The sequence below is a fragment of the Mytilus trossulus genome, chromosome 1, assembly GCF_036588685.1.
Source record: "Mytilus trossulus isolate FHL-02 chromosome 1, PNRI_Mtr1.1.1.hap1, whole genome shotgun sequence".
Taxonomy (NCBI): Eukaryota; Metazoa; Mollusca; class Bivalvia; order Mytilida; family Mytilidae; genus Mytilus; species Mytilus trossulus.
Window position 1 is genome coordinate 16,107,606 of NC_086373.1, and position 12,872 is coordinate 16,120,477.

The 12,872-nt window shown below is 29.8% G+C and overlaps 1 protein-coding gene across 1 annotated transcript in view; it reads right to left on the bottom strand.

Moving 5' to 3' along the window:
* Nucleotides 1-12,872, bottom strand: part of LOC134716667 (coiled-coil domain-containing protein 178-like) — a 27,482-nt gene continuing 14,610 nt past the window's right edge. The window contains exons 14-21 of the mRNA XM_063579674.1: nt 9,368-9,499; nt 7,738-7,830; nt 6,911-7,024; nt 4,491-4,636; nt 3,769-3,854; nt 3,486-3,559; nt 2,774-2,923; nt 1-1,942 (exon numbers count right to left, since the gene is read on the bottom strand). Coding sequence (XP_063435744.1) covers nt 1,643-1,942; nt 2,774-2,923; nt 3,486-3,559; nt 3,769-3,854; nt 4,491-4,636; nt 6,911-7,024; nt 7,738-7,830; nt 9,368-9,499 — 1,095 coding nt within the window. The 3' untranslated portion in view covers nt 1-1,642. The remainder of the gene's footprint in view (nt 1,943-2,773; nt 2,924-3,485; nt 3,560-3,768; nt 3,855-4,490; nt 4,637-6,910; nt 7,025-7,737; nt 7,831-9,367; nt 9,500-12,872) is intronic.

Sequence of the window (12,872 nt, forward strand, 5' to 3'; positions counted from 1 at the left end):
GACATTTATATCTTTTTTTTTATTACATATCAACATAAATAGCACAAATTTATCACAGAATTCCAAGTGTAGAAACACTTGTACATTGGCAATGCTAGAAATAAAGGAGCACATAGTCAAAAATCACAATTAGGCACTTTGAAAAATGCTATAAGGACGGAACAGTATAAAAATTATAGGATGTTTTAAAAATTATAAATTAGACATTTGGTTCAATATGAATTGTTTTTACCGACCGTGCAAGGACTGTATAGCCAGTCAAGGTTGTTAAAAACTTACATTTGTTGTATGAAATTTTTTAAAGCTATCAACTAACAAAGAAAAAGGCAATCATAACTTTTGTATAGGCATCAATAATCAGCAGTTAAATCATGTATAAATATAAATAACCTTGTTTATTTGTAAATATTCTGAAATTAAAATAACAATGTTTTCAATTAAAGTGAAAATAAATATTAAATTAATACAAAATCATAGAAAACAAATTTTCTGTTTGTCTCATAAAATTATACAAATCATTATAAAGAACTAGGATTTCAAAGGAAAATATGTGCACTTCTATAAAACTTTGCAATATTTTCTTTTCTTCTCAAAAACAGAAAAAATACAAATTTATAGCTGTTTAAAAAAAGCTACTTTATATTACAAACAAAATTGTAAATGAACCCATTTTCCATGTATGCTTGAGGTTTATAGTACTGTGACAAGTTGCAAGATTTCTTTCTTTCTTCACAAAAAAATATTTCATATAGTATATATAAACAAAACATTACATTTTCAACATTATAATTGCAAAAACACTGTTTCTGAGAACCCTGCCTGTACCAAAAACCTCTAAGAAAATACATACCAACAACTAAAGTTAATAATTTTCAGAATACAAAATTCTTATAAATACAAAGCATATATACCTTGAAAGAAACATTACAAAGGACAGATAACCATGCATGCATAAGAAACCCTAAGATATCTTTAAAATGCTCCTTTCATTTTTTTTTTACCTTACCAAGTTTCTTATCTATTCCATTTATTATATTAATATATGATATCAACATCAAATATTCTTATGTATACAATAAACATACATTGTCTAAAAGAAATTTATTAATACAAGTTTTTTAAGCAGGAAGAAAGTAGAGACTTGTTAAGCTTTCTTTGATTTCAACTGAGTAAAATTTTCAGACATTGTTTGCAGACAAATGATAAGTTTTATATGCCTGTTTTTATCTTATTTTTCTTAGAAATTAACATGGACTTTTTAGAAACCATGAAAATCAACATACATAATAATTTGATCATCACCATTCCCTTCCAATAGAAGCAGGATACAATCAGACAATATTTCTACACTACACAACTATGGCATCTAAATGTTGATACATGTACTTTTGCTTTGAATATATAGTAAAATGGCTTTTTGCAAGATAAATTTTCATTTTAAAATCTACAATATATATATTTTTTATTTTTTTTCAATGAAGGAAATGTATTTACCAGCATAAATCCCTACATTTGAAGTTTAGACAAAGTAGACTTAAAAAGATATTTCTAAAAACATGTCTTAAAAAATTATAGCATTTAAAGCCTCAGATCCACACTTAAAGTTTGATAATATTTCAGTACAACATGTAAATGCTATAATTTATGCCTCAACAACAGTTGGTTGTCTACTTGGAGGCTGTGAAAGTCCAACTCCTCTGGAGGTTTTCCCTACAGACCCCCATGCCACACGTTTAGCTGCAGCACCACCTTGTACTTGAGTCTGGAGGAACTCTGTGATTTGTTTTATAGCGTCGTCCATCTTGACCTGTAGATGTTGTACTTGTTCACTGTTTTGGTCAGTTTCTGTCTCCATCCTGTCCAGTTCAGATCTGTTGTAAAGTCCTCTATACTTCAAGTAAGCTAACATGGCAACATGCATCCTCCTCTGTAAAGCTTGTAACTAAAAATAAAGAATTACATGGAATTTTTTTTCTTATAAAAACAAATCAATGAAATGAAAGTACAAATTACTGTAAATTCAGAAATTATTGCCGCATTTATTACAGTGTTCTCCCCAGAAATTTTGGATAGCATCATATTTGGCGTAAATTTTTTTAATTTTTTTTGGAGGTAATTTTGTCGCGTCGTGGCAATGCTCTATTTCCATTATGATATATGCGTTATTGTTTATTACAAAATGTATTATATTGTTTGTATGCTACAGGTCCTTATTTGGTAAATAAAATATTCTATTCAACCCTATTCTTTGTTTCAATATTATTGAATTCATAACTGAGAATACAACTATATTATAACCATGATAACAGTATTTTCAGTTTATGTTTTCTATATTCATTATAGTTCCAGAATTATTTTTTCCTCTTGGGCCAAATTATAAAAATATATGTGTGGTTCCAGTTACCCTACATACCCAGTTAATTTTTTTTTATCATGTCTATGAATTAAGTATATTGGTTCATGGAAGTCAATGAATCCGTCCCAGTTGTTTCTTTTTATCAAAATAATATATATTTTTAACAAAGTTATCTAACAAATAGTCTGTGAATGCTTAGTTTTCTCTTGGTATATATAGGAAGGGCTTCAAGCATTTTTGACTGGTCAATCTCTTTCAAAAACAGCTTCTGTTAATTTGTGTTTTGTTTAATAGTAAAATCAAGGTTAAAAATATCATGAATGTAATAGAAATATTTCTTTAACATCTGTTTTTTCCTAGTTGAAAAAACTCCAATAGGGAACACATTTCTTTTTGTGGCAGAATTTTTAAGCCTACCTGTGTAGTGTCTTTGATGTGTGCTTCAATCTTAACCCGGTCATCAAAGTTATTCATCATTTTATCTTTGACTATCATGTGTTCATTCTGTAACTGTCTATATTTAGATGCCAGCTCTTTGTTTATCTCCAGTTTGCGAGATTTCTGCACCTACAATAATATTTTTTAACATGAAAAGAGGGGAAAAAGTCATCAGAATAAAACAAGACCCAGTTGAACCTTGTCAGTTGGAAAAATACACTCTTACTAATATGTGTTCTATAGACAGATCATAGTTAAGCTATTACTTATGTTTACTGTTAAATTGACCTTATCACAAAACAATAAAATTGTTCAATAAAACTAATGTCTACATCATATGAATTCTGTCGAAAAGACAGGTCAAGCTTACAATTATTCCATATCTGTACAATCCACGTCCACAAATCTGAATTATGAGCAAATATCTGAAATTCCGACCTCATTTTACTCAAAAAGTAGCAGATGGAGGTATATATTTTTATTACATATTTGATATAAGCAGGGGAAAAAATAGCCTATATATCGTATTAAAAGGAAAAAAATTCTCACTGTCAGTAATGAACTATTGGATATGCCCTTAACTGATGGGATCACAAAATCAGGAAACTTTGCATATTGCAACTCTGTTCCTTCCAAGCTTCACAAAAAATGGGTAATGTTATAAAAGGTCAATTAACTTTTGTACTTTTACCTCTGATTCTCCTAGGAATTTCTTTCGTTGTTCTATCATTTTTCTGTGGGATGCTTCATTGTCTCTGATTCTTCCTAAAATTAAATGCATGATGAATTACTAAGTTTGTATAGTTCACATTCAATGTAATATAATGTAATAAAACTGAAGTTAGAGAAAGGAAACTAATTTTCAAATGTATAAACGAACATGGGAAAAAATTAATCTCCCCTGCCATGGCAAAGGCATAAAACAGAACCAGAGAACATATAGAATCTACAACACATAGAATATGTTAAATTACCTAGGACTTCTTCATAGCTTTTCTTCAGGTCATCTTCAATCTTTTTCAAAGCTTCCATTTGCAAATCTAGTTCTTGTCGTCTTTCTCTGAAAATTGAATTAAATGAGCAGTTGAAAATAACATTAGCAGCTTATCCCCTAACCTAAATGAAACAAAATAATACAATAAAATAGACATGTCAGAGTCAACTCAGCTTAAAATATAGTTTAATTGTTTATTATGCCCATCTTCACTGTTATTCAGGATATCTATACTCAAAGAAATTTGTTTTGGTGGAGTCATGGTAGTTTGTGTTAGCAGGGGTTATAATAAAATTGAGAATGGAGATGGGGAATGTGTCAAAGAAACAAAGAAAAAACAGCAGTAGGTTGATTCCCAGTCTGGTCAACCAAGGACTAAAAATTGCTTCTACACAGCATTAAAAAGTAAGAGCAAAAAATGGTTGGCTGAGAGTTAGAGTTATGTGTCTAAATAGGAGCATCATATGGGCAGTTTGGTAAAACAGAGGAATCATTTTTTAATCACATAAACATATATAAACTCATTATGGTTGAGAGATTGTCTTTCAAATGTTATATTAATCTCATCTTCAATATGATAGAAAGATTGCCATTACAATGGTGCACATCAACCCAACTTTCACTATACATCAGTATAGCTGGTTTCTATTATTTTAAGATCCATGATAAGGCAACAAAGACATAAATAACAAATATACTTACTCTAAGTCAACTATAGCTTTTTCTGCATTGTTCACTAGTTTTTTAAAGGTGACCTCTTCCCTGTCCATATCATGTATTTGTTTGTTCATTTGTTCTGTCTTCCATTCCATGTAGTCCAATCTCTTCTCTAACTTTGTCACATCATCCTGTTCAAAATTAGTCATTAGATATAAGAAGAAGTGGTATGAGTGCTAATAAGACAACTCTACATCACACACAGTTTGTAAAAGAACAAGAGTGCACATGCTGAAATGTCTCGCCTTCTTTACGAATCATTTATATTATGTTGATAGTCCTAAATATAAAGCTTTATTACAACTGTCACATGAACTTAACCAAGAAAACTAAACATTAACCAATGAACCATGAAAATGAGATCAAGGTCAGATGAACCATATCAGGCAGGCATGTATAGCTAACAACTCTTCCATAAAACAAATATAGTTGACCTATTGCTTATAGTTTAAGAAAAACAGACCAAAACACAAAAACTTAACACTGAGCAATGAACTGTGAAAATGAGATCAAGGTTAAATAAAACATGCGCGACTAACAAATAGATCATAAAATATTACCATACACCAAATATAGTTGACCTATTGCAATTAGTATTAGAAAAAAAAAGACCAAAACTCAAAAACTTAACTTAAACCACTATACCATGAAAATGAGGTCATGGACAGATGACACCTGCAAGCTAGACATGAACACCTTTCAATCATTCCATACACCAAATATAGTAGACCTATTGCATACAGTATAAGAAAAACATACCATAAACACAAAACTTAACTATAACCACTAAACCATGAAAATGAGGTCAAGGTCAGATGACACCTGCCAGTTAAACCTGTACACCTTACAGTCCTTCCATACACTGAATATACTAGACCTATTGCTTGTAGTACCTGAGACATGGACTTGACCACCAAAACTTAACCTTGTTCACTGATCCATGAAATGAGGTCGAGGTCAATTGAAAAATGTTTGAGGACCTTGCAAGGTACGCACATACCAAACATAGTTATCCTATTACTTATAATAAGAGAAAATTTAATATTACAAAAAATCTGAACTTTTTTGGAACTTTTTTTCAAGTGGTCACTGAACCATGAAAATGAGGTCAAGGACATTGGACATGTGACTGACGGAAACTTCGTAGCATGAGGCATCCATATACAAAGTATGAAGCATCCAGGTCTTCCACCTTCTCAAATATAAAGGTTTTAATAAGTTAGTCAACGCTGCCGTCAGATCACCATCCCAATGTCGAGCTTTCAGCAACAAAAGTTGCAGGCTCTACAAAAACCATTATAGGTCAAAGGAAAGTCTTCAACACAGAGCCTTGGCTCACACCAAACATCAAGCTATAATGGGTCCGGAAATGCATTAAAACTAGACAAATTTTATTTGAACATATCAAACACTTTTGAAATTATACATTCAATGTTTTCAAACTATAGTTTTCATGAACTACTTTGAAAATTAATTCTGTACTAGAGTTTCAAACAATCTGCGAATTCTGTTAAACTGTAAACACATATGAATCTACTTGTTCATTTTAGCGTTGTGACAAAAAATATCAATTCAATTGATTCTTCTTTAATGACCTTTAATGTATATATTTTGAAAAAAATAAAATTCATGCTCTCAACAGATAATTCAATAGTAACTTGTTGAATGTAATAGTACTGATGCATACACAATAACAGTTGTAACCATAACAAAACAATTCTCAACATGCTTGAGAGATTTTTAACTCAAAACTCGAATTAAATACTTTACCGTGAATATGGGCTGTATTAAAAAAGTGTAAATTGTGTCATATATTTTCTTTTCAATATCCTAAGCAGAACAATATGTTATCTCTGACATTTCTTTGCTGATATAAAATATCATTGATGTTGTCATTTTCTCTTAGTTTTCTGTTCATAAAAAGTTCAAACACTTAAGGTTTTTCTACCACCAGGCCAAGATGACCATAGCCTTAGTTTGATCTACCTATTTGTTCAGGGAAAAGCCCCCCCTGCTTTTTTTAGTGCTTTTTTGAAGTCAATAATGAAAAAAGTACAAACTAAAAAAGTCCACTAATTTTCTACAATGGATGTGCTGTCAGTAAACAGAGCCCAAATATCTTAACACGTTAGCCATTTTCTTGTGTAACTAAATTCCTTGCCCTTGATGTTACATTGGTTGACTCAATCAATGCCTGTTGTGAAAAATGCAGAAAAAAAAAGACTTGAAAAAAAAAGAGCACCAATATTTAATTTGGTGTTATTCATTCCAAACCCACTTTACTACAGCTCTACAATATACCTTAAGATGAGTATGGTGAAGTTCCAAGTTATTAATTTGCTCTACAATATACTTTAAGGTGAGTATGGTGAGGTTCCAAGTTATTAATTTGCTCTACAATATACCTTAAGGTGAGTATGGTGAGGTTCCAAGTTATTAATTTGTTCCATAAACTTATTCCTTGATTCTTCTTTCTGTTTTTCTGTCTCTTCCATCTGTTGTCTTATTTTTTCCTTGGTCTGAAAGAAAAACAGAAAGAGTTATGATTATAAGATACAATTTGTCATGTGGTGCACATTTGTAGGCAAATTAAATAAATGAAATGTAGAGTCCAAAGGCTAGTATAATATATAAAATGTAAAGTCCAAAGGCTAGTATAATATATAAAATGTAAAGTCCAAAGGCTAGTATAATATATAAAATGTAAAGTCCAAAGGCTAGTAGGCTAGTATAATATATAAAATGTAAAGTCCAAAGGCTAGTATAATATATAAAATGTAAAGTCCAAAGGCTAGTATAATATATAAAATGTAGAGTCCAAAAGCTAGTATAATATATAAAATGTAAAGTCCAAAGGCTAGAATAATATATAAAATGTCATCAAATGTGACAGTAAATTTTACTTTTACATTTTTTTAAATTTGCCCAATAATTTGCAAAATATTATTTTTTCAATAATAAAAAAGTTTTAGGGCACATTATTCAAATTTAACAGACTTATCAAAAAAGATTTGCAGTTTACTCACAAGCATCATAAATATGTGAAAATGTTTGCATAAAATACAGCTATATATCAATGCAATTATTCATAATTTAAATCATGTTTAGTATAATTTTTGACATAATAATTGCCTTTTTATCGAACTTGTTTTTCTTTATAAAGATCAGTTTAAAACTGTTCATAACATAAAAGATTGTATAATAAAATGAATAAATCTGTGTGAGATTTTACCTCTGTTTTTTCCCTCTTTGTTGATCTGAGTTTTTCTACTTTAGTTAGAACAGTGGTAACAGCTGTTAGTACTTCATTGGCTACTTTTTGTGCCTGGAAATATATGTATCATATTATATATCTATGCCATTTAACACTAACTACCTCTAATTTTATTGAACTGATGATTCTTCTATCATAAAACCCTCACTTCATCACATTTATAAAGAATCTTGAAGGAGTTTAAAAGTACAGATCTAATAGAAAACAGGACATTACTAATGGGAGGGGCAAAAGAGGGCTAAAAATCAGGAGGTTTTGACCACTGCCAGAAGAATCACATGTCTGCAGAAGCTGTTCATGTTGACGAAGAAACATTGAAATCAAAAGAAACATGTGATCAGTATTTTCTAGAACAATAAGAAGTTTGAAACAATATTTTTTTTTTTCAATCATGGCCTTCAATCAAAGACGTACTATTAAAATTATCTTATTCAATTTAAGGCCAAAATAATGCATATTTAGTTAATGCTTCACAATGTGAAGTGTTAGTAAAATATACTGCATTCCCTCTCTTATAACAATAAAACAATCATAAACTCCAAACTAATCATACTTTAGTTAACAACAATTCACACATATATGAATACATGTTACAATGTATATATACAAAACAGTCAATCTCAAGTTAATCTATACAAGCTGCATATTGGTAGAATCTTCTCCTTTTGTCAACACCAGCTCAAACTGTTAGAATACAAATCAGGACTTATTAGATAAATAGTCCCAACAGCTGAAAAATCTAAATCATACAGCCAGACATTGTTAGAATACAATAACCCACTAGTATCTCACTAGTGTCCAACAGGATTCCAACCCCAATAATACAGACAAACATTGTTATAACACTATTAATAAAAAAATTCCCAATAATACAGCCAGGCATTGTTAGAATACAATAATCCACATATGTACAATCCCATAATAACAACAAGACATAGTTATAACACAACTACTCAAAACGACCTGATAGCACAGCCAGACATTGTTAGATCACAAATGCCTGATCACAGAATATAGTTTGCCATAGTTAAAACAATGAGCAGCATTTTTTCCTACTTTAGCTGCCTCTTTATTCATGGCCTCAATTTGTTTTTGTTCCTCATCCTCATCCTCTTCCTCCTCCTCACTTTCCCCAGAGCTAGAGGCTATCTCCTCTAACACTTTTCTTCTCCTAAACTAAAAGTGTTATGCTAACACTGTCAGTTGTAAGTTCAATAATACAGGTATAAGACTATCATACATCCAAAATAATTAGGAACTAATAATCAGACTAATGTGATGACATTTAACAAGTGAAAGGTAGTTTTAAGTACATTGTAAATTATATCTCATAGTCACCAATCTAAAATGCATTAAGGGCTAATTCTCACTTTATTTCATCTTTGCTGTCTGAGGGGTTGGAAAACATTTCTTTAAAATTTAATTCGATATTGAATATTCTTATCCATAGAAGAGAAAGTAGTTGTTTAAATACAATAACTTAAAAAGAAATTTTTACAAATTTTACAAACAAATTGGTACTTTTTTTCAAATTCTGATATTCAAATTCTGCATACAAAAAAGCCCCAAACAATTTGCCTTATTTTACCTTATCTCTTTTTTGTGTTGTATCTTTCTTATACTTGACAAGATCAGTAGAATCAGAATTAATCCTGGCTACAAGGACAGATTTTGTGTGCATTTCATCCTTCACTTGTCTCCGCAATGTTTCAGCAGTTGCCTAAAATACATAGTGTACACACAATTAATAAACTTTTTATACATTTTCAGTAATAATTAATAATGTGTAAAGCAGTGCATAATATTGTTAATAACATGTAAGGGGATAGTGCAAATTATAACGGCAAAGTTGTAATAAACTAACCTTCATGATACTAAGAATAATTAACCATTGGAAAATTCTATCTATTGCAGTAACAAATTGATGTACTTGGCATTTAGTGTTCTTTATGAAAAAAACCCAGCGAAACTAAAAGCAAATTTCTGAAGTACTGTATAATAAATAAAATGGTATACTTAAATCGTTGAGTATTATTGTAAAAAACTGTCCTCTATTATTTCTGCCCTAAAAACTATTTACCTACCATTATTTCTGAAATATTATAACTAACGGAAAATTGAAATAAAATAGCTGATCCTTTTCATGGAGTACTTTAATTTCAAAACATACACATGATATCACACATACAGTTACACTGAATTGTAAAATTTAAGATATTTCCAAACCTTAAATCTGCTATTTTTGTATATATATAAACTATTACATGTTTTTTCATTCAATAAAGAAATGGTACTACCCTAGAGTATATCAAGTTTATGATATACATGGTTTAATGGCCAAGATACATAACTTTGTAACTGATACCATATATGTACACAGATTTTCATCAAAAGGATAAGAAAACAGAACCGGTCTCATTACATGGGACAAAATGTCACTAGCAAAGATAATCACACAAACTTCAACTGTTTATAATAATTGTGTAATACTGCACATAAAAGGGTGTGTAGAAATAAATTGAAACAAAAGAGAAAGTCGGCAATCAAAAACAACAGTGTCAGGTTCTTGGAATAGAAAAGCTGTGGTATAAATCTATCAAATTCAAGAAGAAGCACTGATGCCAGATTTTTGGAATAGTAAAGTTGTGGCAATACATCTATCAAATTCTTTTTTTTTAGAACAGCACTGATTCAAGGTTCTTTACATAGTTAAGCGAAGGCATACATCTATCAAATTCAAGAAGAAGAAGCAACTGTAAAATCAGAATGAGAGTAGTTCTAAAAATTGAGAAGATAAGGGGAAAAGGATAACAAGCTGACCAATGAGCAGATAACAGCCAAAGGTCACCAATAGGTCTTCAACACAGCAAGTTCTGCACCCAGAGGCTTATCATTTATACATGTTAAACATTTGTTTGTCATTTCAGATATCTAAAATTCAACTCCTGATGTATCTGTCTAGGAAAATCTAGACTGGACAGAAGGGTATTGAGAGAGAGAGGCCATGATGAGATTAAGATTTTCAATAAGAACATACATGTATGGGATCAACAAACTTTTCTTGCTATCCAAATGAAAATATTAAATTTTAAAACATGATACGAATGTAAAGATTATGGTAATTGAGTTAGCAATACATAAGTGGCAAACTAATCGGTATTTTGCACATTATTTGATTCTAAAACTCTTTGTGTGAAGTTTTAAGAAAATAAGACCTTTCATCTGTACCAAGTCTGGAATATGACAGTTCTTGTCCATTTGTTTTGATACGTTTTGTTATTTAATTTTGCCATGTGATTATGGACTTTCCAAATTGATTTTCCTCTAAGTTCAGTATTTTTGTGATTTTACTTTTCAATTATCCAAAATATAAAGACCATCCATAGGAAACCATAAAATTGTTGACTCATAACTATGAAAGTTCACATCATAATGATTTGTTTTTTTAAATTGCAAAATGAAATATAAATATTGCATGGATGTACAGATTAAAACTTTCAACTTAACCTGATTTAAAATAGTAGAACATTTACAGAAAAAGAAATAGTTATATTATTTCATAATTTTTGTTTAGTTATTTAAAGCTAAGAAGGTTACAAGTCCTGTCTTTTTATCAGATATTTTATAAGATGGAGATGCAGATAAGTATAAGATGTCAGCAACATTCTTCAGTTGAGATTATAGATTTGCAATACAGAAATGCATAAAGAAAAAAAAGAGTTGTATATTTAGAGAAATATCAATATCATGATTCAGAAAAATCTTTTTCTTCCTCAATTCAAATCTCAGAGAGCAAATATAACTGTTGAGTTAAGACTATTGGTGGAACTATTGTTGGTCAATTTATGACAAACAAAAGTCATCTTATTTTTTTAGACTAAAAGCATATTTGATTATGCATAGATGATTGAAAACTTTGCACATCTATTGGAAAATGAATAAATCTAATAATTTACAGTTACTAAGACGTCTAAATTTAAACATAATACATATATAACAAGTAAAAGCAGTGGATATAAAATCTAAAGTATTTCACTTCTATTAAAATTATATTCATCATTTCTAAAAATTCAATTTACAAATATGTGTATTCATAAAAAAAGTACTGAAACAAAAGAGTGTTAAAATCTGAAAGGCTATATTTGAAGCAGATGTGGCCATACATACCCTTCTATGCTGTTATATATATGTATTAAAATATAAGATTAAAAATGTGTGCCTTTGTGCTGTTTAACTGTTCTAGATGTATTTCTACAGGGAATGTATAATGCATTTAATATCATGGAATTAATCTAACACATTGAAAAATGAGTAGTAAATTTAATACTAAAAATGTTGTAAAATGTTAAAGCATTTTTCTGGAAAAAAATCATATCTTTTTAAAATGTAATATAACATCTTTTTAAAATGTAATATAATATCAAGCATTTAAAATGCTGAAAACAATATCAAAACATTATTCGTTGTAAACAATTCTGCAGTTCTGATAAGTTTTCCTTGTTGGGAAATGAAACCCTCTGGGTTCCAAGAATTAAAAATGTTTGAATAGATTATGCAGAATATTGCAAAAAAAACCCCTGATGGAATGGACTCACTTTAGCTTATTATTACAGTGAAAATGGAATATAATATAATAAATACATTTATATATAAGAAAACTTTAAACTAACTAATTATATTGTAAGAAGAGGGAATATCATTGTGAAAAAAGTTTTAAAAGATATATTTCTACCAAAACAGTCACAAATAATATGAATGATGTATAATTCAGGTGACCTTCCTGTCACCCAAGATTTGTCAGTATGACCTTATTATTCAATGCCAACAATGTTTAGTGTGGGTTATTTTTCGTAGACCTTTTCATGAGTATTTTTAACTATGTATTTGCAAATAATTGGTAGAAGGCTGAAGTTATTCAAATATTTGTTACAGTTAATGCTAGTTTTCTTAGTTCACATTCTCTTAATAACAACATCTTCAGATGCTACTTGCCATACATGTGCTCTGACCAATGTCCTTTTAGACAGCAAGGGAAATAACTACTTACAAAACAAACTGGTAAACAATTCATTATCTAAAATTGGGAACTCAAG